The sequence below is a fragment of the Pteronotus mesoamericanus genome, unplaced genomic scaffold (genome assembly GCF_021234165.1).
Source record: "Pteronotus mesoamericanus isolate MK-2021 breed Mesoamerican mustached bat unplaced genomic scaffold, CSHL_Meso_final contig_181, whole genome shotgun sequence".
NCBI lineage: Eukaryota > Metazoa > Chordata > Mammalia > Chiroptera > Mormoopidae > Pteronotus > Pteronotus mesoamericanus.
The window spans coordinates 12,770,096-12,796,911 of record NW_026555077.1 but is presented as its reverse complement, the minus strand read 5'-3'; the positions used below and the strand labels follow the sequence as shown (position 1 = coordinate 12,796,911).

Here is a 26,816-nt window from a genome sequence, read left to right as displayed (position 1 = left end):
ATACCCCTGAGATTACACTATTCACTCTTAGGTGCTTTCTACTCAACTCTGAAAATATATAAAGCAATGAAACCCTATGCCTAAAGGAGCTCCTTAAGTTTAAAACTTATTCTCCTATACTATTAAAATGCTACTCCTTTTGTATCTTTAGTTTCTGCATTAAGACTAAGGTAGCCACAAAATAAGCAAGGTAACATTTATCTAACTTAGATTAGGCTCTAAGGAAGGTAAGAATACACTGGGGGAATTGTTGCATAAAGATATAATCACTGTTCCGCCATGAAAGCTCAATGAAAATGAATAAAAATAAAATAAAATAAAAATGTTTCTAGGACATTATCCCATTCTAAATTAGAACATTTCAACTATGAAACCTGAGGAAAAAAAGAATGGGTTTTCTATCAATACTATGAAGTGGAACAGAATTTGTACGTGCACCTAAAACAATAGAATTTCATCAGCAAGCAGTAAGAATGTTTGATCAGATTTTCACCTAGAAACAAATACAACCCATAGATAAAGACATTACTTCCATGCAAACTTCAGCTGCAAGTATGAATAATCCAGGGTCATCACTTGGGAACAATGCATTCAATTCTACAGATACTTAGGAAGCATTCAATGAAAGGAAATAACTTGACAAAACATCACTAGGTAAAATTATCCAAATGTTAGTAAAAATGAGTCTAAGCTTGAATGTCATAGCAAGTAGTTTTTAATAAAACCACCGGGACCTTTAGTAATAAGTAAAATATTTTAGAAAATGGCGAACTAGTATACAGTATTCAGTAATAAAAACTCAATGTCTTTTTGATCCTAAATGTTTAAAAAATACAGCCAAATTCCTGTTAAATTGAAAAACAGATCCAGACAAAATATGGCTCAACACCCAAACTTTCAATATCCTCAGCAAGGGAACATGAATGAAGGTTCTATTTATGGCAGCAAAAGCTGCTTTTCAAAGGAGAATACATTTCTTTGTGTTAGTGTTACTATTACCACTCTATTACTAAAAAAACTGTCATAAAAGAGGGGCAATTATGATTATCTTTAAGAAGATTTACAAATATATGAAATAGCAAAAAAAAAACCAGCCAGCACAAGTTATGGTTTCTCTCAATCTACAGAAAATAATCACCTAAGATATTTTAAGTTTAAGAACAGATACAAAAATAAGCCTATAATAATCCAAAATCTTAAATAGTATTATTCAAAACTTAAGAGGAACCATATAAAATTAGAAAAGACTAGGCCATTATACATTTTTATTTTCTGCCCACTGTTTGACAAGTATACTACCAGTTTTAGAATTCATTATGGTACCCAGATAAAATTCATAGCTTTCAAAATAAAACTTTTAACACATTTCTTCAAAAAGTAAACTGAAAAGGCAGTTTGTTGCTAAGGGGTATGGTTTATTAAAAGTTACCTTCTGTTGCTGCCCCTTTTCCCATCTACTACTGCCTTAAGGAGCTACCTTGTAACTAGTTGAAATCCATTATCCATTAGTTTTTGGGGGGTGACCAGTGTCTCAAGTAAGAACACAGGGAAGCTCCTCTCTCATCCCTTCCTCCTCCAATCCAGTTAAGTCAATAAATCTGTAGGTATTATTGCATAAATCTTTTTCAGATCTGTTCCTTCTCCCTTTTTACTACCAATGCGTTGGCTTAAGCCCTTGTATCTTGCTACATGTTATTTTACTGGCAACAGTATTCCTCTGTGCCCTATCAACTATGGTTTACACCACCACCAAGTTATTAAATTACAAATCTGATGCCAGTCCATTGTTTAAAAATCTTTAATTTTCTCCTGACTATAGGGTAGAAACTTCTTATCAAGCAAGGCACACATGCCCTACTTAATAGTCATTGTCTTTCATCATAACCGTGCTAATGTATCCTAGATGGTCATCTTTCTCGTGACTGTCTTTCTATTAACACTTCATTCTTGCAGAAATTACCTTTCCCCAATTATTTTCCCAACTTATCATAGGCAGCAACTTCTGTATAAGCAGGTGGTAATATTTACCTGACCTGTAAAATGGTTATACCCTTCCGTGTGTTTTCATAGCACATGAGTATTTTTGTTTACAACACACATCTCACTGTTTTTTTTTTTTTTTTCTTTTTAATCAATGCATCTGGAAGCAGTAGTAGTAATAGTAGTCGCAGTAGTAGTAAAGCAGTACAGAAGGGTATAAAATAAGCAAAAGTTTTCTTCTGCCTCCTACCCCCCCAATAAATAATTAACTGTTTTAGTTCTTCTGTTGGTCACTTCCCTAATGATTAACAACTATTTACTTTTAGTTCTGTTGCTCACTTCCATAAAGATTAACATGATTATATCTATAGTTCTCATATCTACTTTAAGAGATTTATTGATTTCCTCCTCCTTCAAACTTTTATTTCTGATTCTTTCAGAGAGTACAACATTGAATATTAGGTTTAAGCTCAATAGAATATGTTGCGAACTACATTCTAGCATTCAATTTCTATGTCTGTTTGTCCTACTGTTCAAGGAGAGCAACTATAGTCGTATTTTGGCATTCTCAGAGCCTATACCAAGAAGATACATTTAGCGAATAAATGGAAAATTTACTCTGACTCTGATGTGGGTGTGTCTAGGAAATGCAATTGTAAGGTAATCTGAAGATAATGAATTACTATAAGGGCTTATGTCCTTTTTAAATATTATAATATGCAAATATGACAGAATGTTTTAATATGCTTAGATAGAAGCTGGTCCTAATTTGTAAATACCTTAAACAATGACTATATTTATTGTTCATATTAAAGCCAGATGATATGCCACATTTAGAAAACATAAAAAATTCAAATAATATTTTCAGTTCAATTAAATATTGGGTTGGGCAAAGAGTTCATTTGGTTTTTTCCTGTAAGATGGCTCTAGTAAGTTCTTAGTTGTCTTTAACTTCATTTGAAACAATTTCATTAGATTGTATTTTGACATCTGTCATAACAGCGTGAATTTAAAAAACACTAAAATTAGAGAATTTTTGTGTAGCCATTTTAATAGTGAAGATGGAAGAAAATACACAACATTTTTAACATATTATGTTTTACTATTTCAAGAAAGGTAAAACCACAATTGAAATGCAAAAAAAGATTTGTGCAGTGTATGCAGAAGGTTCTGTGACTGATTGAATATGCCAAAAGTAGTTTGCGAAGTTTAGTGCTGGAGATTTCTCACTGGATGATGCCCCATGGGTTGGGTAGACCAGTTGAAGTTGATAGAGATCCAATCGAGACATTAACTGAGAACAATAAACATTATACCACACAGGAGATAGCCAAATTACTCAAAATAGTCAGATCAATAAAGTTGTTGGTGAAAAAGAAAAATGTGTCTTTTATTTTATGAACAAAATTAAATGGACTTTTTGGCCAACCCAATAACTATATAAAATATATTTTTAAACTTCTATTACCCAAATATACAATATGTAAATATATAAAAATGTATATTATATAAATTAATTCACATAAAGTGCTTAGGGACCTTTGGTCAATATGGTGGCATAGGCAGCCATGGCTTGCATTTTTGCACAATCACAACAAAGCTACAACTAAAATACAGAACGACCGTCTTGCAGAACATCAGAAATCAAGTTGAATGGAAGTCTGACAACTACGGGATTAAAGAGACCACATCCATCCAGACTGGTAAGAGGGGTACAAACGCTGAACGGGCTGGTCCTTTACCCATATGTGGTGGATAAAAATTCAGAAGGGACATCAGGAGCAAGGAGTCCCAGACCCACACCAGGTCCCCCAGACCAGGGTTCCAGTGCCAGGAAGATAAGTCCGCAGAACTTCTGGTTGCAGAAACCAGTGGGGATTGAGTTGGTGGAAGAAACTGCTGGAGCCCCAAGCAGATCCTCTAAAGAATCACACATGGACTTACCTACTCAGACTCACTCCCTCTGGGCTCTGGTGGTAGTTGGCAGCTTGAGGTGCACCAGCGGCGTGCAGGGGATGACAGAGGTATCTGGCATCAAGGCAAGCAGAGGCCATTGTCCCTTTTCTGGGCCCTCCTCACGAAGAGCAGGCAGACTGGTGCCATATCTCACTCCATCAACCTGGTTAACTCTGTGTGACCAGCCTTCGAGATCCCCAGAGACTCTGCCTCACCCAACTTATGGGCCCACCCAAGCTGCTTTTCCATGTGAATGGTTGGTCTTGGCTCATGCTTGAGAACTTCCTATATCCTATCAAACTAGCAGCAGTTGGCCTCAGTGAGCCCCAGGTCCAGAACTAGCAGACTAGAATCACAGCTTGGCTTCTTCTGGGAATCTCCAAGCCCAGCACAAGTAGCAGCCATCTCAGATTGCTTTATAACTCAGGGAGGGTGGCAAAACACAGGTGAGGGCCGATTATGGCCTGTAGCACCTGGGAAACCCCACAGACAGCACACTCAGAGGACAGCTGCGGACCCTGTCAGAGCACCACCACTCTGTCCTTGCACAGCTGATCCTCCATGGAGAGTGGAGGTTGGTGGTAAGGTCACAGCCAACCCTTGCAGCTGAGTGGCCTGGGTAAATCATTCCCATTGATCTGCCAACAGCAACCAAGGCTCACCTATAAAGGGAGGGTGTGCTCAGCCCACACGAAAGGTGCCCCTTGAGTACCCAGCCTGGGTGATAGAGGAGGCTGTGCCACTGGACCCTACAGGACACCTACTACATTAGGCCACACTATCAAGACACGGAGTCATAGCAGCTGTACCTAATACACAGAAATGAACACAGAGAGGCTGCCGAAACTGGGAGATAGAACATGGCCCAAATGAAGGAACAGATCAAAACTCCAGAAAAAGAGCTAAATGAAATGGAGATAAGCAATCTATCAGATGCAGAGTTCAAAACACTGGTTATAAGGATGCTCAAGGAACTCAGTGAGGACCTCAGCACCACAAAACAGATCCAGTCAGAAACGAAGGATACACTAATTGAAATAAAGAACAATTTTACAGGGAAACAGTAGTGTGGATGAAGCCAAGAATCAAACCAATGATTTGGAACATAAAGAAGCAGGAAGAAACAGCCGATCAGAACAACAAGAAAAAAAGAATTAAAAAAAAATGAGGATAGTATAAGCAGCCTGTGGGACAACTTTAAGCAATCCAACATTCGCATCATATGGGTGCCAGAAGAAGAAAAAGAGTAAGATATTGGAAATCTATTTGAAAAAATAATGAAAGGAAACTTCCCTAAGTTGGTGAAGGAAGTAGACATGCAAGTCCAGGAAGAAAAGAGAGCCCCAGACAAGATAGATGAAAGAGACCTACTCCAAGACACATCATAATTAAAATGTCAAAGGGTAAAGAAAAAGAGTACGGAGAATGGGTGAGAGGTGAGGGGACTAAGAAGTACAAATAGGTAGTTACAAAATAGCCACGGAGATGTAAAGTACAGTATAGGAAATGCAGTAGCCAAAGAACCGACACGCATGACCCGTGGACCTGAACAATGGTGGAGGGATTGCCTGAGGGGGGTGGGGGGTGCTGGGCAGAGGGGAGCAAAAGGGGGAAAAATCAGGACAACTGACAGCATAATCAATATAATATAATGTAAAAAAATAAAGTGCTTAGAATAGCACCTTCATATAATAAGAACATAATGAATGCCACTGGCTATTATTAAGTAAATATTTGTATCATTATTTAGTTGCTACTCAGGAGCCTTAGTGTTTTTTACACAGAATTTAACTTTTGCCAAACTTTACTTAGATCTTTTTAAAAAAGCTTCATTGTGAATGTTTTTATATTATAATTAGAATAATCTGTTGAAGACATATTTAGTTCCCTTTGAAGAAATCAGTTCATGTATTGATGCTACACACAATACTCAAAAGTTCAGGTATCTTAAGCATCTGTGAAATTTCTTTAGTGGCTACAATTTCACACACAGTTAACTTCACCTCCATTTCATCCTTATATGTTTTACACATCAGTAGCATTCTATTTCTGATAGGCTAAAGCTTAAAACTATGTTGCTCTCTTGAATAATTTAGCTATTTAAGATGACTTCTAAATTACTCTGAAATTAGCTACAGAATTTCCAGGTAAAATGAAAGTAACTAAATATTTTGATTCTTTTACAAGACTTAAAAGTTACATGACTTATTTAAAATGGTTGGTTGGTTGGGCCTTAAACCAAATTTGTTAATATACTCTGGAAAAACACCAAATAATGGGAGCCATTCAAGTCTGGAAAACTGAGGAATAAAGATTTGATAATTTTAAATAACAAATAGTGATGGAGTTGTGTTAATAAAATTGTTAACTATTTATCTAAAGGGGCCTTCAGAAAGCCAAAGTGGTGTTGACTTACATGCAACTCATTTTCTTATAGTAACTCTGTGAAGTATGTATTACCATCAACATCTTGAAGATGAGAGGCAAAACAGTGCAGAGATTTAAAAACTTGGGGCTCTCTGGAGTCAAACAGATGCTAGATGAAGCCAAGTTGTGGTACCCAATTGCTGGGTAACTGTGGGCAGATCACATCCTAATTTCCTCTTCTCTTAAATAGGAATTATACTGTACTTACATTATAGAGTTATTGTGAGGATTAAATAGATAACATAGATAAAATGCTTCAACATATAACCAAGGTAAAAGAAACACTCCGAGGTGAGGTGATGTAATTATTACAATAAAACTAAAAATCTTGGAATTTGCTGGCTAGAAATCACAAAGCTAGTAAGCAATGAAGCTGAGATGACAATTCAACTCTTTCAAAAGCTCTTATAAAAGGAGAGAAAGGGAAAAACTTCCATTGAACTATACATGTTACGATTACCTCTGTACTCTCTCTGGCTTGAAGTGCAGGTAAATGTGAAGGCAGAATATTATACACATAGAAAACGGGAATCCCATTACATAAAGCGAGCCAATTAACATTAGCCTAACTCCAAGAAGGTAATGGGAGTGAGGAGTGGAGGGGATCTAACTGTATTCTTAAAATTATTTTATGAACTATGTACTTCAGTCCATTTATTCAAATCCAGTGAATTATAACAATTATTGAGGATAAATACTTTTGTTTTAGTATCATCTAGAAAGTCGATTTTTAAGAGGGAAAAAAGCAACCCTAAATTAAATACCTGAACTATTTATTGAGCTATTTCCAGAACCAGTAATTTGGTGATCTGCAGCCTAGGCTTCTACTAGTATTCTATGAATGGGGCCAGGATGCTCCAAATTTCAAATAAAGGAAATCTCTTCTCAATCCATAGAGTTTTTTTTTTTTAATCACTTTAAGTTTTTCTCTCTCAAAATTTTCTTAAACCTTTAAACCTGTTATCCAGTATTAGATTAAAAATATAAGGAGCTGATAAATGTTAGTAGGAAAATTATAATTTGTGATTTGTTTAATAACTTGTTTTTCACAGTGATTATTTTTATATTGCAAACATACAGTTTACTTTCGGTTATAATGTTATTTTTGGTTTCAAAGAATATCATGGCTTATTCTTTGAAAAAGAAATAAAGAAATAAAACAGCAGGCACAATATAGTGGAGGTAAATGCAGATTAAGGTGTCTTTAATTTCTTTGGGAACAGAGAGGTGCAGCTAACCTAACTTGGGAGTGGTAGTGATGGTGAGTAAGTGCAGGGAGGGAATTAGGTAAGACTTCCTAGAAGAGAAGACACTCGAGCTAAATCTTTAAAAACAGGTCAAGTAGAAATGGTTTACTCTAGTAATTAAGGAGAAAAACGTAACATATCCATGAGATTGCTTACCTAGTACCTAACCTTCTCTTTACCTGAGAATTGCTTCATCTCTGCCTGCTCTCCGATGCAACATTCCACATAGCTACTCTAGCAGCTAATGGTTCCTATATTGTTCCATAATCCTAGCTAATAATTCGTTACTAAATTTTCCTACCTCAAGGGAAAATTGAGTCAGTAGGTGAAAAAAGAATAATCCCTTTTCTTCCACCATAAGATTCTAATATTTAAAGCTGAAGTCATTTATGCTACCGAGTAATACTAACTGTATAAAAATAACACCAAGATTTAAATATTTTTTTCTCATTAGTTTATGTTTTTTCTTCAAACTACAAATAAACTCTTCCCAATTAAGTCAAGATCCTAAATGTTTGTAAGCTGTACTTAGGTTCATAGCTATGAGCAAAACTAGTTAAATCTCAATCTAGCTAATATTGTGATGCTTAGTAGGTTCTTCATGATCAAAATGGGGGGAAAAACAAGACCAAATAAAAATAATAATAAAATATCTATTTGAAGAATTATAAGGAATTTCAAATACATTTTCTGTTTTTATTGTGAATAAGTTTGGTTTTTTTTTTAAAGCAAATTTTATGCTTCTGGCTATCAAAGTTAATTCAGCCTGTTAAATGGGTAAGTATGCCTAAAAACGATTAGCCTCATCCCTAGACAGGCCTATAAAGCATGCAAGTAAGTAAGAACCAAAATGAGTTTTCTGATAACAAATCTTTATTGTACATAAATTGTTAAAACATTCCTGTATGTAAACTGCAATTGCTTCTTCTAAAGAATTTATATTCACAATGATTTATACACACAAGGCCATATTTATGTATTTTTAATGTTTTTGATGTAATATACTATACACTGCAGATCTTTACTTTTTATTAAACTAGAACTATATTAAACTATGATTTCAAAATTAAGCCTTAAACCAAAGTTGAGTGAGAAAGAAAAGCATATTGTATATACTGTTAGCATATACTGGTGTATGATCATATACCGGTGACCCACACAGCAGTACCTGCACATTCTACACTTAAATGTGGTCTTCATCTAAGTAGAGGTTTGTCCAACATGCCATACTTTTAAATTTCCAGTAATATTCTAAGTGTTTTTGCTGTTTGGTTTCACCAGGCTTATTAAGGAAAACCACTGATCAATTTTGTGAAACAGTGTGCTAACAAATGCTTAATGAGAAGTCAGCATTTAGAGATTAGTAGCTGGGAGTAAAGAAAAAAACAATGGATTGAACACAAAAAGTGTATTAGGATACAGGCTCACTTGTACTTAGATGTAATAATAATTTCAGCTCGTAATTAGTTCGGCATGTATTTATTGGCAGACTACTTGTCTACTGGTCCTGCTGTGCTGTAACTGCTGCAAGGTGTCAGATATCAAACACAGTTCGTTTGATAATGAAAATTGAACAGGAATATAATTATTTGAAAAGTGTGTGATCCAAGTTTGGTTCCACTAAAATTATACCATAAAACTGATGTATTAGGAAGAACTACTGGGAAAGGACAGTAAGTAAAAATAGCTTCTATATACACTTAGTTTACACTTTAAGCACATTTGATTTCAATAAAGGGTAGAACCTCTCCATTGATTCTTAATTACAAGAGAGTATGTGTGATAAAGATTGTTTATTATAAAACAACCCTTGTTATTCAATCCTTGAAGTTCTGTGTCTCAGGAAATAATAACTTTTAGTTAAGTAGTGTACAAACCATGGAAGACCACAGAATAATACTTTAAAGATGAGAGGATGACTCATCCAAAACAAAGAAACAAATAAAAACAACAACAACAAAAAAGGGAGATGGGAAGGGTCCTACTAAAGTAGGTAAATCTTATGTAAACTTGTTTAGATTTCATTTATAGGCAAAAAGACTAACACATGTACAGGAATATTCTAAACATTAAACTATATTATTGGTATATGTAAACCAAGAAAATGAAAAACATGGAAGACTTGAAAATTTCAGGTTCACAACCAAGAAATCAGGGATTAAATTATGGTCGAATACTAACATTTTTAAAAGCCTGTTTTTCTTTTAGAATTATAAAGCTGTACTCAGTGTTAGAAATAAACTTTTATTATCTAATAATGAGAAGATATAATTATTGTCTGAAAGCTTATAAACCATAACACCTCAAATGTATGTTAACACCTCAGTATGTACAAGTGAAAGAATATTAAAAGGAAATGTAACAGAGATATTATCATTTTTTCCTCACCCCAAAATACAGAGATCTTACTAATTCAGTTTTATGTGAATAATAATGATCTTTTCAGGCTACTTTACAATTTAAAGAAGTCTAAGAGAGTCAATAAAAAGATTTAAAAATTAAGGAAAGTTTATTAATATATTGAGAAATATTTTAAGTTCACTATATTTTTTCAATGAATAAGGCTGTTGAACTAATGATTTAGTATAGATTAAGAATTAATGTCTTATCTAGAAACATTAAACTGGGCATCCCCTATGAAGATGTCATCTTGGATAAATGGAGTACTAATTTGAGTGCCGGATAATGCTTATATACCTACATCTGTTTCTGCATAGTGACACATCTGGCTCTATGGCTTTTACGGCACAATACCACCACGTTAGGTTCTCTATATGAGTATTTAAAAAGAATTTCTATGTAAAATGTATATATAGGTTGTATCCTCCCTCCCTTCCCCTCCTTCCCCTCCTCCTTCTCTCCATCAATGTGAGGTTGTCCCTTGAGGTGTCCCTTACTGGGTACCTGGCCTGCAACCTAGGCATGTTCCCTGACTGGGACTCAAACCAGTGACCCTTTGGTTCGCAGGCTGGTACTCAGTCCACCGAGTCACACCAGCCAGGGCAGTATGCATACATTCTTACAGTGAACCTGTACATTTCCAAGTAGTCTGGAAATTAGTAAAGCACTAAAGCACAATCACAAAAGAAAGTGGTATGCAGTTATTAAACTTGATGTAGCTTAATTGTAATGCTTAGTTTATAAATGGTTCCTTCTGTTTTCTATAGCAAAGACTTTGACATTTGAAAAATAGAAACAATACTTGATTTATTTTCATATTTAGGATATTTTAAATAAATTGGCCAATAACAGCAAAAAATTAAGAATGTTTACTATTAACTTCAACAGTGGGTCAAAACAGCAGATTTTATTGAATAGTTAGAACTACCTTTGGCTGTCTTTATGTGTTAAAGGTGCAGTTAGGTGCCTGGAAATATGAGTAATGTGTATAAATTAACAGACCATATTCTTTGTCAACCAGATTAAAAGTTCTAATTTATTGTCTACAATTTTGTGCCAGGTAATGGGTGCTTTATTTTCATCCCAAAGTTTATTATAAAACTGGGTTATTACAAATGAATAAAAGCATCTAATTATTCTTTGACTTCATGTGGCTATAATTGAGAAAGACTGGGGAGCTTTATTCCAAGCATGCTAGTAGTAATTCTGCTCCCTCTCTGCTGGACAAACACGGCAGGCATGGGGTCCTGGCATGCAACCAGACTTTTCCTCCCTATTTGCTTTGATCTAATGGATCAGGCAAGAAATCATTTTGAGTTTCTAAAACTACATAATGTAAAAGCTGAAGATTTCATTATATCTAAGCTGTTTAAGCAATTTAGTATTTCACCTCATCTCAACCAAAACATCTAATGAAAGAGAGATACTAGAAAACAACACCTTTTTGGTTTCAAATTGTGCTTCTTCCTGACAGCATCCTCTACAGTCGGGATCCAACTGGAGCAGGTTGAACTGTCCAAGAAGATCACAGGAGCTGCAGAGCAAGTTGCTGGAGAAGCCTAACTCTCTGCAAGCCTCTGATGAAAACTCCACCCCGAAGGCAGACACCTGAATTAAAAAAGAAATAAAACTTAATTCCATATTTATATTATAAAGCTTCCAAAAAGGGAGAAACCAGTGTGTCAAAATCTAACACACTGGAGATAAGTTACTCTATAACCTTATACAAATCTTTGGCTCCCCCTCCCCAATTTTTTTTTCTTAATAATGTGTCACCTTTCAGCTTAGTTAAAATATGGATTAAAAAGATGTATTATTTCTTTAGATATGTATGTGCCACATAATATCTTTTACTAAGCAGTCAATAGTTTTTAAAGAGGAAATTTACTTAGGAGAAAAACAAATTTCCATTATATTTAAAAAACATTAACTTCTAGGTCTCTACCACACCCTACAGACTTATCTTTATTCTCAGATAGCAGGGGATGGATGTGGAAGGGGACAGAGTAGGGGAGAACAGGAGCACATCAGAAATAAAACTTAAGGGTTTAGGTACTAGCCCCATCACTTACAAGATGTGTGACACTGGGCAAGATAACTTCCCTAAGATTAACTTTCACGTAATAAAGCAAAGAGCAATACTTTCTACATAAAACAGATTGCAGGAAAAATGAAATGACTTATGTAATCAATCAGAATGACTGGCAAAAGCAGGCTTTCAAAAATATTAGTCCTCTTTCCTCACCTATTCTTTTATGTCTTAGTCAATGTGGCATACCTTCATCTGTCTAAGCTCAATCCCACTACCTGTGTTGAGAATTCTACCTTCCATCATTTTCACAGGGACTTAATTTCAATGGTAATTCTTCAGTGTATTCAAGCCCTAGATTGTAACTGTTCTCCCCACATCCCACCATTTCTAAATTGTTACTCTAGTCTGGGTTTTGATCCTACCATTTGACTAAACTTGCCCAAAACCACTAAATGCAAGGGCATTCAAAACTGTTTTCCTCCAGCTTCCCCTTCCATGGGGTTTTTCCTCCTTCTCCTTCCTCTTCTATGCATATTACATGTTATTGTTTCCCACTTCTACTTTTGGTTCTTTCTCTGCTTTACATACTTCATAGACTACACTTTCCATGGCTTCAAATACCGATTTACTGAAAACTCCCAAGTCTTTTTCTTGAATGCCAAGCTTTCAAAGCCAACAGCCTGCCTGATGTCTCATTTTGGTGTTGCCTAAGGCATAACAAATTCAAATCTCCAACAGTGAAACTTACCTTTCCTCTTTAAATCTATTCCTTCTCAAAATATTCAGTATTTTTGTTAGAATGGTACCATTTTCCCTGACCGTGAAGTTGCCCAGGTCAGTCATTCTATGCTCTATACTTTTCACCATTCTTACAACCAATTAGTTAACAAGCTTTGATAATTCTCTCTCTTAAACATCTCTCAAACCTTTTCCTGACTCAGTGGCTTAAATGGTCACTGGCAGTAGTACCTCTAATTCTCCAATCTCATTCTGCTTTTCAGCTATAATGAATTCCTATAGCACCTGGAAGTATGAAACTCCTACTCAATACATTTGCCCATACTTTTCCTGTATCTAAAGCCCCCGCCCCTTTTCACCTTGTGGATTAATTCCTACTTATTTCCACTAATCAGTATCAGTTTTCTTGGAAGCCTTTTCTGGAAACAAAAAATCAGATCCAAATTTTTAGCCATATTACTTCGCTGAGAAAGAAATTTGTGCATAGCTGTAAAATAGCAACACCCACAACATTGTACTATGTAAATCTAGGATTGCAGACAATCCCAGAATTCCCCAACAATACCGGGAATTCCTGAGGGCAAGAATTAAGTTTTTTCTCTGTATTTTCAGCACTGTGTTAGTTCTCATGTGTGTTGAACAAATGAACCGGTGAAAATCACAGGTTCAGCATGCTCAAGGAGCCGGCGTGAGAGTGCAGAGAGATCCCAAAAAATAGTCCAGCCCTGACCGAAGGGGTCACAGAGCTGCCCCAAGCAGGAGTCAGACACAGACAGTAGACTCCTGGAAGGCTCAACCAACCAACCCAAGGTCATATAGGGTCAACAACGACATCATCAGAGGCAGGCCCAGAAAGAAAAGCGAAGGGAAAAATAAACAAACAAACAAACAAACCCACCTACTACCATAGAAGTTTAATCCACAAAGTCAGGAAATCTAGACAGCCCAATTGAAGCAGAAGCAAAAACAAATAAATAAGTAAGTAAGTAAGTAAATTACTTAACAGACTCTCACAAAAATGGGAAGAAAAAGAAGTTCCCCCCAAATGAGTGGAAAAGGGGACTCCCCACAGAGAGAGCTAAATAGACGCAAGGGAACTATCAGATATTGAATTCAAAACAATGGTTCTAAGGAAGCTCAATGAGCTCAGCCAGCTCAAAGATTACTATGAGAAACTGCAGAGAAATTATCAGGATCTTACAACAAACTATATCAACCTGGAAAAGGACATAGAAACTATCAAGAAGACACAAGAGGATATGAAGAATACCATTTCTGAATTGAAGAACACAGTAGAAGGAATCCACAGCAGGCTGGATGAAGCCGAGGATCGAATCAGTGAGATGGAGGATAAGGTAGAAAAAAGCTCTCAGAAAGAACAAGAAATGGAAAAAAGACTAAAAAAGAATGAAAAGGCATTTAGGGAAATGCAGGACAACCTGAAACGCAATAATATCCGTATAATAGGGATATCAGAAGGAGAAGAAGAGGAGCAAGGGATACAGAACCTCCTCGAAAAAGTAATGATGGAAAATTTCCCTAATTTGAGGAGAGAAAGGCTCTCATGGATCCAGGAGGCACAGAGGACCCCACTCAAGAGGGACTCACAGAGGTCCACTCCAAGACACATCATCATTAAAATGGCAACTATCAAAGACAAAGAGAGAATCCTCAAGGCAGCAAGGGAGAAGGAGAAAGTAACATACAATGGGGCCCCCCGATACGCCTAGGAGCTGACTTCTCAACAGAAACACTACAAGCCAGAAGGGAATGGCAACAAATATTCCAAGCCATGAAACGCAAAGGCTTTGAAACGTACAGCCATGAAACGTACGGCCAAGGCTGCTCTACCCAGCTAGGCTCTCGATTAAAATAGAAGGGGAAATACGGAGTTTCCCAGACAAGAGAAGGCTAAAAGAATACATCTCTACCAAACCAGAACTCCAAGATATGCTAAGGGGACTGGTTTAAGAAGATGAAGGAAAAGAATGAGAGAGAGAGAAACACAGGTACAAAGAGAAAAGATGAGTAAGTTTCTATCAGTAATATCTCTCAATGTGAATGGACTAAATGCCCCAATCAAAACACACAGGGTAGCTGAATGGATAAGAACACATGACCCACACATATGCTGCCTACAAGAGACCCACCTCAGAGCTAGAGACCTAGACAGATTGAAAGTAAAGGGATGGAAAATAATATTCCAAGCAAATGGGCAAGAGAAAAAGGCCGGGGTTGCCATACTTGTATCACAGAGTAGATTTCAAAACAAAGGCCATAAAAAGAGACCCAGAGGGGCACTTTATAATACTTAAAGGAAGAATCTATCAAGAAGACATAAACATTGTAAACTTATATGCTCCCAATATAGGAGCCCCTAAGTTTACGAGGAAATTGTTGCATGACTTCAAAAAAGATATAGACAGCAGCACACTGACAGTAGGGGATTTCAACACCCCACTGTCAAAAATGGACAGATCTTCCAAACAAAACATTAATAAACATATTGTGGCGCTGAATGACACACTGAATCAAAGAGACTTAACTGACATATATAGAACCTTACATCCCAAAGAAGAAAAATACACATTCTTTTCAAATGCTCATGGCAGTTTTTCAAAGATAGACCACATGATAGGACACAAAGCAAACCTCAGCAAATTCAGGAACACTGAAATAATACCAAACTTTTTCTCGGACACAAGGGCTTGAAACTGGAAATCAACCTCAAAGAGAAACTTCAAAAACTTGAAACTCATGGAGACTGAACAGTAGACTATCAAACAATGAATCGGTCAATAATGAGATAAGAGAAGAAATCAAAATATTTCTGGAAACAAATGAAAATGAACAGACAACAGTCCAAAACCTATGGGACACAGCAAAGGCAGTCCTGAGAGGGAAGTTCATAGGAATACAGGCTTACCTAAAAAAGATAGAAACATTTCAAATAAAAGACTTAACACTACAACTTCAAGAACTGGAGAAACAACAAATAAATCCCAGAGCAAGCAGAAGGAAGGAAACAGTCAAGATGAGAGCAGAACTGAATGACACAGAGACGGAAAGAACAATTCAAAGGATCAACCAATCCAGAAGCTGGTTCTTTGAAAAGATAAATAAAATTGACAAGCCTTTAAGCAGATTCATCAAGAATAAAAGGGAGAGGACCCAAATTAATATCAGAAACGAAAGAGGAGAAATAACAACTGATACCACAGAAATACAAAGGGTTGTCAGAAACTACTATGAACAATTATATGCCAAGAAATTTGAAAATCTTGATGAAATGGACAAATTTTTAGAACAGTATAATCTTCCAACACTGAAGGAGGAAGAAACAGAAAGCTTGAACAGACCGATAACAGCTGGGGAAATGGAAGCCATCATCAAGAAACTCCCAGCACACAAAAGCCCAGGGCCGGATGGTTTCACAAGAGAATTTTACAAAACATTTAAGGAAGAGCTAACCCCTGCCCTTCTCAGACAATTCCAAAAAATCCAAGAGGAGGGAAGACTCCCAGACTCTTTCCATGAGGCCAGCATCACCCTGATCTCCAAACTAGATAAAGACCCTACAAAGAAAGAAAACTACAGGCCAATTTCGCTGATGAACATAGATGCTAAAATCCTCAACAAAATATTGGCAAACCGCATCCAGCAATACATTAAAAAGATTATCCACCACGATCAAGTGGGATTCATCCCAGGCATGCAGGGATGGTTCAATATATGCAAATCAGTGATACATCACATAAATAAAAGACAAAACATCACATAAATACATCACATAAATAAAAGACAAAAACCACATGATCATCTCGATAGATGCAGAAAGAGCATTCGATAAGGCACAGCACCCATTTATGATCAAAACACTCAGCACAATGGGAATAAATGGGGCATTCCTCAACGTAATAAAGGCCATATATGAAAAACCTACAGCCAATATCATACTCAATGGGCAAAAACTGAAAGCTTTCCCACTAAGATTGGGAACGTAACAAGTATGTCCGCTTTCACCACTTCTTTTCAACATTGTATTGGAAGTCCTAGCCACAGCGGTCAGACAAGAGAAAGGGATAAAAGGCATCCAAATAGGAAAGGAGGAAGTAAAGCTGTCATTGTTTGCAGATGACATGATAGTGTACATAGAGAACCCTGTAGACTCTACCAAAAAAACTCCTCAACCTAATAAGTGAATATGGCAAAACAGCAGGATACAAAGTCAATATTCATAAATCAAAGGCATTTTTGTATACCAGCAAGGCAATAGAAGAAGAAGAAATCAGGAAAAAAAATACCATTCGATATAGGAAGAAGAAAAATAAAGTACCTAGGAATAAATTTAACCAAAGAGGTAAAAGACCTGTACACAGAAAACTATTCAACATTGAAGAAAGAAATTAAGGAAGACACAAATAAATGGAAGCATCTACCGTGCTCATGGATGGCAAGAATTAATATCATTAAAATGTCCATACTACCCAAAGCAACTTATAGATTCAACGCAATCCCTATTAAGATACCAATGACGTATTTCACAGAAATAGAACAGACATTTCAAATATTTATCACATAAATAAAAGACAAAAACCACATGATCATCTCGATAGATGATGCAGGCTAGGAACCATAAATGACCCCGAATAGCTGCAGCAATTTTGAGAAAGAAAAACAAAGCAGAGGAATCACAATACTGGACATCAAACTCTACTACAAAGCCACTATACTCAAAACAATCTGGTACTGGCACAAGAACAGACCCATAGACCAGTGGAACAGAATAGAAAGCCCAGAAATAAGCCCAGATCTATATGGGCAAGTAATATTTGACAAAGGGGGCAGAAGCATAAAATGGAGCAATAATAGCCTCTTCAACAAATGGTGTTGGGAGAGCTGGACGGCCACATGCAAAAAATTGAAATTGGATCATCAGCTGACAGCATACACAAAAATAAACTCAAGATGGATAAAAGACTTAAAAATAAGTCGCAACACCATCAAAGTCCTAGAGGAGAACATCGGCAGGAAACTCTCAGATATCCCACGCAGCAATTTTTTCACTGATATGTTTCCTAAAGCAAGGGACATAAAGGAAAGAATAAACAAGTGGGACCTCATCAAAATAAGAAGCTTCTGCACGGCTAAAGAAAACATCAGCAAAATGAAAAGGGAGCCAAGCATATGGGAAAATATATTCGCTAATGATCCATCAGGCAGAGGTTTGATCTCCAAGATATATAAAGAACTCACTGGACTCCACTCCAAGAAGAAAAACGATCCAATCCAAAAATGGGCAAAGGACCTGGGCAGACACTTTTCCAAGGAGATACAGAGGGCCCAGAGGCATTTGAAAGGATGCTCAGCATCACTAGCCATCAGAGAAATGCAGATCAAAACCACCATGAGGTACCACCTCACACCAGTCAGAATGGCCATCATAAACAGATCAACAAAAAACAGGTGCTGGCGAGGCTGTGGAGAAAAGGGAACCATAGTCCACTGTTGGTGGGAATGCAGACTGGTGCAGCCACTGTGGAAAGCAGTGTGGAATTTCCTCAAAAAGCTGAAAATGGAACTGCCTTTGATCCAGTGATTCCCCTGCTGGGACTATACCCTAAGAATCCCAAAACACCAATACAAAAGAACCTATGCACCCCAATGTTCATAGCAGCACAATTTACAATAGCCAAGTGTTGGAAGCAACCTAAATGCCCATCAGTAGATGATTGGATCAAAAAATTATGGTACATATACACAGTGGAATACTATGCAGCAGAAAGAAAAAAAGAACTACTAAACTTTGCGACAGCATGGATGGAACTGGAGAGCATTATGCTAAGCGAAATAAGCCAGGGGGTGAAAGACAAATACCATATGATCTCACCTATAAGTGGAACCTAACCAACAATACAAAGATGCAAGGAAAATAAGACCAGCAACACTGAAAGGAAAAGAAATCAACAGAGACAAGAAGGAAGGAGGGAGGGGGGGCGGGGAAAAGGAAGAGAAGGGGAAAGTCAAGGAACATATAGCAAGGACTCATGGACAAAACCAAAGGGGAAGAGCTGAGTGAGGGAAAGAGGAAGGGGGCAAGGGAAAGTGGTGGGGGGTAGGCAGAGACAAATGTATTTGAAAAAATAAATTAAATAAATAAACAAACAAAACAAAATAAAAAGAAAACCACAGGTTCAACTAGGGGAAATTTCAGATTCTATGACTGCTACTTGTTGATGTTCTAGACCAAAGGTGTGTAAATTTTATATAATGGGTAAATAAGAAATACGTAAGGCTTTGGTAGCAATTTGGTTTCTGTTGTAACCACTCAACTCAGCTACTGAAGCACGAAAACAGTCATAGACAATAATAAATGAATGGGTGTCTGTGTTTCAATAAAACTTTATTTACAAAAACACAGCAGGCTAGGTTTAGCCCACCACCGGTAGCTTGTCAACCTTCTTCCAGACTAACCAGATTTAAACCCAATGGCATTTTCCAGTGTAAAAAGTTTTCAAGAATTGCTGGCATACTCCTCCAAATATAATCATCCATTGGCCTTATGTTAGTCAACATCCTAATTTGAAACCATATACATCTTTTACCTAACTCAGTAATAATGTGGAAGGTATATAATCTTCTAAATAGATCAAGTATCCCAGTCTAGTGCGAGGTACTTAAGACACTTGCTACTACACTAGTAATTTGAGTAATTTCTCCATTATTAAAGTGATCTGCTTGATCTACTTCACAGAATAATTACTAGTTTCTAGAGATAGCTGTACCAATATACCATGAGGTCTGTCCGGAAAAAGTCCAACCATTGTTAATATAATGAGAGCAGTTTGCACTTCGATGTAACCTGGCAGCCATGGAGAGTGGGCTGGAATGCACATGCATGAACAATGACAACTTCACGGTACTAGTCAGTGGGGGTGGTAGACACCATTGAGTGAGCATGTGTACTGTGTGGCCATTGCATTCAAAATGACCCAGGAGGCAGAGCAACGAGTTTGCATCAAATTTTGCATTAAGCTTGAACATTCCTCCTCCACGGAAACTATTTGGATGATTCAGAAGGTCGCAGATATGGGCAACTGGTGATTGGCAGCTTCGTCACAACAACGCCCAGACTCTTTTGGTGAAACATCAAATCGCTAAGGTGACTCAGCCCCCCTACAGCCCAGATTTGGCACCCTGTGACTTCTGGCTTTTCCCAAAGCTAAAATCACCTTTGAAAGGGAGATTTCAGAACCTTAGTGAGATTCAGGAAAATACAGTGAGCAGCTGATGGCCATGGGGATAACTGTGTGAGGCCCCCAGGTGCCTACTTTGAAGGGGACTGAGGCGTCATTGTCATATGTACAATGTTTCTTGTATCTTCTTCAATAAATACCTTCTGGACAGACCTATACACATCATCCTATATGTTATTCTTACAATGGGACTGGCAGTCCTCCACTGAGAAGTGGGTATGTTCCCTCTCCTTAAATCTGGGCAGGGGCTTGTGACTGTTCTGACCAACAGAGTGTAAAGGAAGGAATACTATGTGATTTTTGAGGGTATGTCATAAAAAAGGAGCCTCTGTTAGGCTAGTGCTTGCATGTGCTGTGTCTCTGCCTGTCTCAGGACCCTCAACTTTAGAAATTAGCCACATTATAAGGAAGCCTAAACCAGAGAGCCAACGCAAAGACGCCCACGTAGAAAGCTTACGAGGCCCCCAGCTGACAACCAGCAAACATCGCTGACTATCACACATGTGAATTAAGAGCCTTCACATTTCAGGCCCCAGTATTTCAGCTGAGGTTGGAGACACCATGACCACGTAAGCCATCCTGCTGTGCTCTGTATGAATTGCTGACCCAGAATCTGAAAGCAAAATAAACAACTGTTTTATACCACTAAATTTTTGCGTGATTTATCTTGCAGCCTTGATAACTAAAACAGGTAATAAAAGTGAAATCACTTTGAAACTATGAACTGTTTAACAAATGTAAGAAATTGATGCCAAAGCGTGTTTTAAAAACAAGAACCTCACGAAAAATCATGTGATTGCAATACTTGATTTTATTATGGCATATTGAGCACCTACTGACAGGCGGTATGAATATGTAAAACATGTATTGAAATCTGATGACATCTTGCTTTAAATGGCAACACAAAGCAATAATTACTACTTATCTCATAGAGTTTTGAAGACTAAAGGAGAGAAAGTGCAGAAAGCATCTACTATCCTACTCAGTACAAAGTGGCTACTTAATAAATGTTGGCATTATTCCCACCTTCTGGTGTGGAAGTACACTTAAAAACTACAAAACACTACTTATGTTTTAATCATTGTTTAGACATGGCATAGAGAATAAGCATATGGGAGACACAAGGTTTCTTGAGTTTCATGCACGAAGTATTTTTTTTCTAGTTCTGTCATTGGTTTGGCAGTCTCAAGCTTTGAATCTAGGAACATGAGAACATATTTTTAAGTACTTCACAGATAAACATTAAATGCTAAATAATACAGGAGTTCAAAATTATAAATTATGCCTGCCCATCTTTTTATTACCATAAAATACCTGAACAGCATCTAAATGTGCACAGTAAGGTCAAATACTAAGTTTTAAAATAAGTAGCTACACTTGTAAAAAAGACATAGATTCTAAGGACAGGGTTGGATAACCCTGACTGGGATAACCATTTAACAGTTTATTTCCCCCAATTCAAAGCAGGACTGACAAGCTGGAAGACTACATTCTCTCCTCTATGCACTGTTTATTGATTTTTTTTTCCCTAGCATTTTTGAGTTTCTTGTTGATGAGGGTTTTTTAGCAGGGAAACTGGATTAACTATAAGGTAGTATTACATTTTCAGGCAAAATTCTGGTATGGTTATAAATTTTATTATATATATATATGGTTAGTTCTCTCTTAGTTGGTCTTGCAGAAAACTGATAGGTTTCTCACAAGATTTTGAAATGATTTCAAATTTGAGACAAAAGAAAGTACAAGGGGGGAACCCCCCCAAACTGGAATTATCTTCTGGAGGGCAGGCCCCTTGAAGTACAGGTTTCCCCTGCTAGATGAATGTTCTAGGAACACATCTGTATCAGTGTACACAGTGGTGGTGTTGTGAGAGGCTGCGTTTGACTTTATAATGGGGATATATGAGCACACCAGCCCTCACCTAGCTGTGGTCAGCAGTTTTTGATCTAAAAGGGTATTACCCCCGTGCCCCACCCTCCCTATTTACCCAATCATACCCTAGAAACCTTTTTTTGTTTCCTGGGATGAAAAAGTCCTTAAAGGGAGATGTTTTGGCAATGTGGAAGCGGTGAAACAAAAACGGCAGAACCACTCAGAGGAATCGAAATGGACGAGTTCAAGAACTGTTTTGAGCAGTAGAAAAAAACATCTCGATAGGTATATTGCATCATATGGAGAGTACTTTGAAGGTGACTTAAGTTTAAACATGTAAGATTAAATATACACTTTTTTATAAATAAATTGTTTTTTTGGGTACCCCCCTTCCTAGATGAATTTAGAGATGAACCCCATAAAATGAATAAAAGAAACATGGCCATTACATCAAGCTCTTATATCATATGTCTTGCTAAGCACTTTACATCATTATATTATTTAATCTTAACTACCCTATGAAGAAGGTATTATTATCCCCGTTTTACAGAGAAGTAAACAGTGGCTTAGGACAGTTAAAGTAATTTGTCTAAGACAACACAGCAAACAATAGGTGGCAGCATCAAGATTCTAATCCTGGCCTGCCTGCAAAACGCTTAACCCCTGTTATTAACTGCCATATTTCACAGATTCCATGATGCATTTTAACTGCATGTACCACTAAGAATAACAACACAAACACTGACGATTATAATTGTGCCATCTGAAATAAGACTGATCCAGATGTTAACTTGTGAAGAAAAGATGGTCGGAGGTGGTTACTGTGCCAGAATCAATGACACACAATATCATCTATACTGCTACAGGTACAGTACCTTTCTGAATGAAGAAAATTATGTACGCGCTGAATGAGGAATGGGATACCACTTAATTCTAGGACACTGTAGGAAACAGCTCCCTTAGGCCATGCTAAAATATTACTTTTCTAATGCTTAATCATATTCAGAATGTATTTTCAGATTAAATCACTTTATATCTTCCCAGTTGTCACCTCACTGGATGCTGATAACTACGCATTGCTATTAACTTTAAATTAGAGCTATTCAGAGGCACGAAGATAAAGACTCAGCTTGTCTAGTCTAAGGACTCAAAGGTATGAATTAAAGTAGGAGCTGAATTCTCTATTCATACCAGTAGCTCGACCTCAAGGAGCTGTGAAATTCTTCTCTTACTCTCTTTTTATTCAATGTCAGGTTCCAGAGATTTGGTTTATTTTTATTACTGCCAACTACTTATTATAATTGGTCTTTTTCACTCCCTCAGGCTAACTGTGAAATGAAGTTTTCTAAGTTTCTAAGTGTTTTTCCAACAATCTCCATGCACACCTCCCTTTTCAAGTATTTTATTGTCTTCTTTTCTTAAAGATACTAACATTACAGAAGAGACAGGAAATAAACCTTAGGAAAGTCAAAACAGTCCATCAAAGGTGAATTGCTCAGGAATCCCTTTTTATTTCTAGAGTCACTTTGTATTTGTAGGTAGCAGTTGGGTTCATTACCACTGTACACTCAATGCTCTATGCCAACTACAGACATCCTGATGACTTTAATAGCAAGGAACAAACACAAATGAACTATCTAAACTATCTAACTAAAGGCTAGTCACACTTCTGAGGGATTTAAATGAACAAATACATGTAAGGCACAATATGAAATATATAAAAGAAAAATGGTCCCTGTGTTCCCTTTGGCTATTTCTAGTTAGCATGGGAGCAGAGAGAGTGGAGGGATACAGACACATACACAGAGCCATATGGTGCAGTTAAGATTGGGGATCTGTGTAATACAGCATATAGTGTGATGATAGGATACAGCATAAAGTATGATGACAGAGGAGAGAGTACTATATATCTACTTTTGAAAATCTGGAAATGAAATATAAGTTAAGTCTTGTATTTTATTCAAACACCTTATTTTAGATCTGGTCAGGGAGAACACGGTATGTGAGATACACTAAACAAAGGACCCCAATTCTCCACCTCTAGATTTTTACTATTCCAGTAGAGGTAAACACTGGGAATGAAGCCTAGATAGAAAGACAAGTATCAGGTCAAGAGGCCTTGTTAAGAAACGTGAAGAAGAACACATTTCACCTTAAAAGCAACAGAGAGCCACTGAAGAGTTTTAATAATAGATTAAAGTTTCAGAAAGATGACTTTGGATGCATTGTAGAGACTGGATTGGAAAGGTAGAAAAAGAGATGGGGAGATGAGTTAAGAAAGCTGGTGTGGTAATTCCAGGCAAACAATGATGGTGGCTTGAATTTACGTACTACCTAAGTGGAGAAAGAGTTAAGTGGATTGACTTGGAGATTTTTTAAGGGTTTGATGAACAACTGGATTCAGAGAGGGAGAGAAAAAATAATTTAAAATGAGAAATTTTGGCTTAGGCAATTGTGAAGTTGGCAATGTCGACCATTTAGATTCTGATAATTCATAGGGTAAACCAAGAAGCTATTTCTAAGAAGAGAGATGTTGGCTTGAATAAGTAGATGGACTTGAGAGACATTTAGTAAGTAAAACCAAGTAAGACTTGGTAATTGCCTGGATGTGAGGTATATATGGAAATGAAGGAGTCAAAGGTTTCTGGCTTAAATTGGTGGATAGTCACCGTGGTAGACTGCATAATGAACAAAAGTTCCTTTTATCCTGTTGTGTACATTTCTTTGCAATGTGACTGTGTCGCTCCTCCCATGCAGGGATGGAGTCTATTTGCCCAGCCTTGAAATCTAGACTACTCTTGGGATTTGCTTTGACAAATATTGTGAGGTGGAAGTGACCTATGTGATTTCTAAGGCTGGGCTGTAGGAGGCATTACAGCTTTTGCTCTTTATCAGTGCTGCCCTGAGACTGCCACGGAAAGAAGTTGGTCTGGGCTATTGGAGGATGAGAGGGCACATGGAAGTGAACCAAGCACGCTACCTTAGCTGTCAGTAGGACCAACTAAAAATGATGCCATTTTGGACCTTTCCATCCAGCTAACCTACTAGCAACAACACAGCTGCATAAATGAGACTAGAAGAAATCAACAAAGAAACTGCTCAGCAGAACCACAGAATCATGAGAAGTCATTACTTTAAGCCATTAAGTTTTGGGGTGGTTATAAAGCCATTGATAATGAAACACAGAGACAGTGAAATCAGGAGGTAACTTGAAATGTTATTCCTTTTTATCTTCACATGGTGGTGAACTCAAATCACCTAACATTTGCGAAAAAATAAAAGTAAAAAAATAAAAAATAAAAAGAGAGGAAACATCTTGAAAAGAAAGTTTCTAAGGCACCAAATACCCGAATAATGAAGTACTGTGACACTAACTAGAGAAGTAAAGAATCCCCCTCTATGTATGGCTGCAAAAGCAGCCAGGCAGGATCTTCAAACTCCTTGATAAAAGAAGAGCAGAGGTATTTATAGGGGCCTTCAGGTATAGGCCCTAACTCCATCAAACCTTGGATAAATCAATTATACCCCAGATCTCCTAGGAGATAACTTTCCAGCAGGCTCCGTGAGAAGATTATCTGAAGAATCAAGCTGATAAAAGTGTGATCGCAGCAGAGTGCCTATTTAAAGTTTTATTCACATAGCAAAAGATAGATTGCAAGTTTTTTAGAAAGAATTAACCAATATTAATTTGTTTATGGGTGAATAAGAAAATAAGTCAAAATTAGCCGTTCCCCATTCAAAGATTAAGAAAGCATCTGCTCTGTTATTGGAAAAAAAACGAAATACTCTAAAAAAAAAAAACAACCAAACTTGGTCAACACTGCCTAATTTTAAACGAGATGAAGACTATCATTTTAGAAAATCAATTTCAAAAATAAGATATGCGTTAGTATAGAGCAGCTACTTTTATTGCAACAACGCTGTTTAACAAAACAAATAACACTGAAGTATACCCAGGTATGTGAATGCTGGAGAACGGTAGTAAAGGACTAATAGCGAATTAAGGGAACACTAATAATTGAGAGAAAAGAGTAACTATGAAGTGTAGCCTGCACCAAAGACTTGAGGGCTTTTCTAAGATTTGGGAACCTGACACACAACGGTTTTATTTCAGCCCATTAAAAAGCAACTTTCACTCCTTTCCAAGATTTAATGCCTTCCTTCCAGTCCTCCCCGTGCACCCTGTGATTGACAGATTGCTTTCAGCTAGAGAGCTGCAAGAGCAGATAAGTACTTAAGATCTCTGAAGTCAAGAGAACCGTTAGAAATCCCGAGCGGGGAAGGATAAGCATCAAACGCGGAAGTAAGCCACGTCGCATTCCGGCCGCAGCAGTGGCTAAGGAAACCCAGTCCTTCTACCCTTTTAAGTGTGGCTCCCAAATGGGTCCGAATGACCCGTTTTCCTCAGCGCATTCCCTCCCACTAGCTCTGGGGCTACTGCGGAGGTGACCTCCACTCACCGCTTGAAGAACAGTTGCCAACAGCAACCGTAGCCCAAACGTCGGCCCAAGCCGTCCACCCGGCCCAGCTGCCATCGCTATCACTTTCCGCAGGTCTCTGAGTGCTCAAAGGACCCCTCAGGGAGGGGAGTCCACTGCAAAGCCTGATCTAAAACAGGCTGCTAAAGAGCGGTTACCATCAAATCTGTTAGTATGCAGAGACGAATTACCCAAGTGCATAGGAAAGCTTAAAGATGATCAAATATCTTTACATTTGATATAAATATAAATATAAAGCCCTGGGTCCTTTTGATAACCCACGTCAGGCACTTTCTTAAGCTCCCCAAGTGTTTTTCTGGGCTCATTCCTTTCATTCACGACATCTCTTTAAGCAGCCGAAAAGCCCCGCCTTCGTCAGTTTCGGCCAGCCTCTTTCTCCAAATTTACCCAACCGAATGCGGCATTCGAT

At 37.4% G+C, this 26,816-nt stretch overlaps 1 protein-coding gene across 1 annotated transcript in view; it reads right to left on the bottom strand.

Moving 5' to 3' along the window:
* LOC129065659 (selenoprotein F-like) overlaps nucleotides 1–26,469 on the bottom strand; it is a 49,369-nt gene extending 22,900 nt beyond the window's left edge. The window contains exons 1-2 of the mRNA XM_054566932.1: nucleotides 26,369–26,469; nucleotides 11,451–11,618 (exon numbers count right to left, since the gene is read on the bottom strand). Of these exons, the coding sequence (XP_054422907.1) occupies nucleotides 11,451–11,618; nucleotides 26,369–26,443 (243 nt within the window). The 5' untranslated portion in view covers nucleotides 26,444–26,469. The remainder of the gene's footprint in view (nucleotides 1–11,450; nucleotides 11,619–26,368) is intronic.
* Between the last annotated feature and the right edge of the window lie 347 nt (nucleotides 26,470–26,816).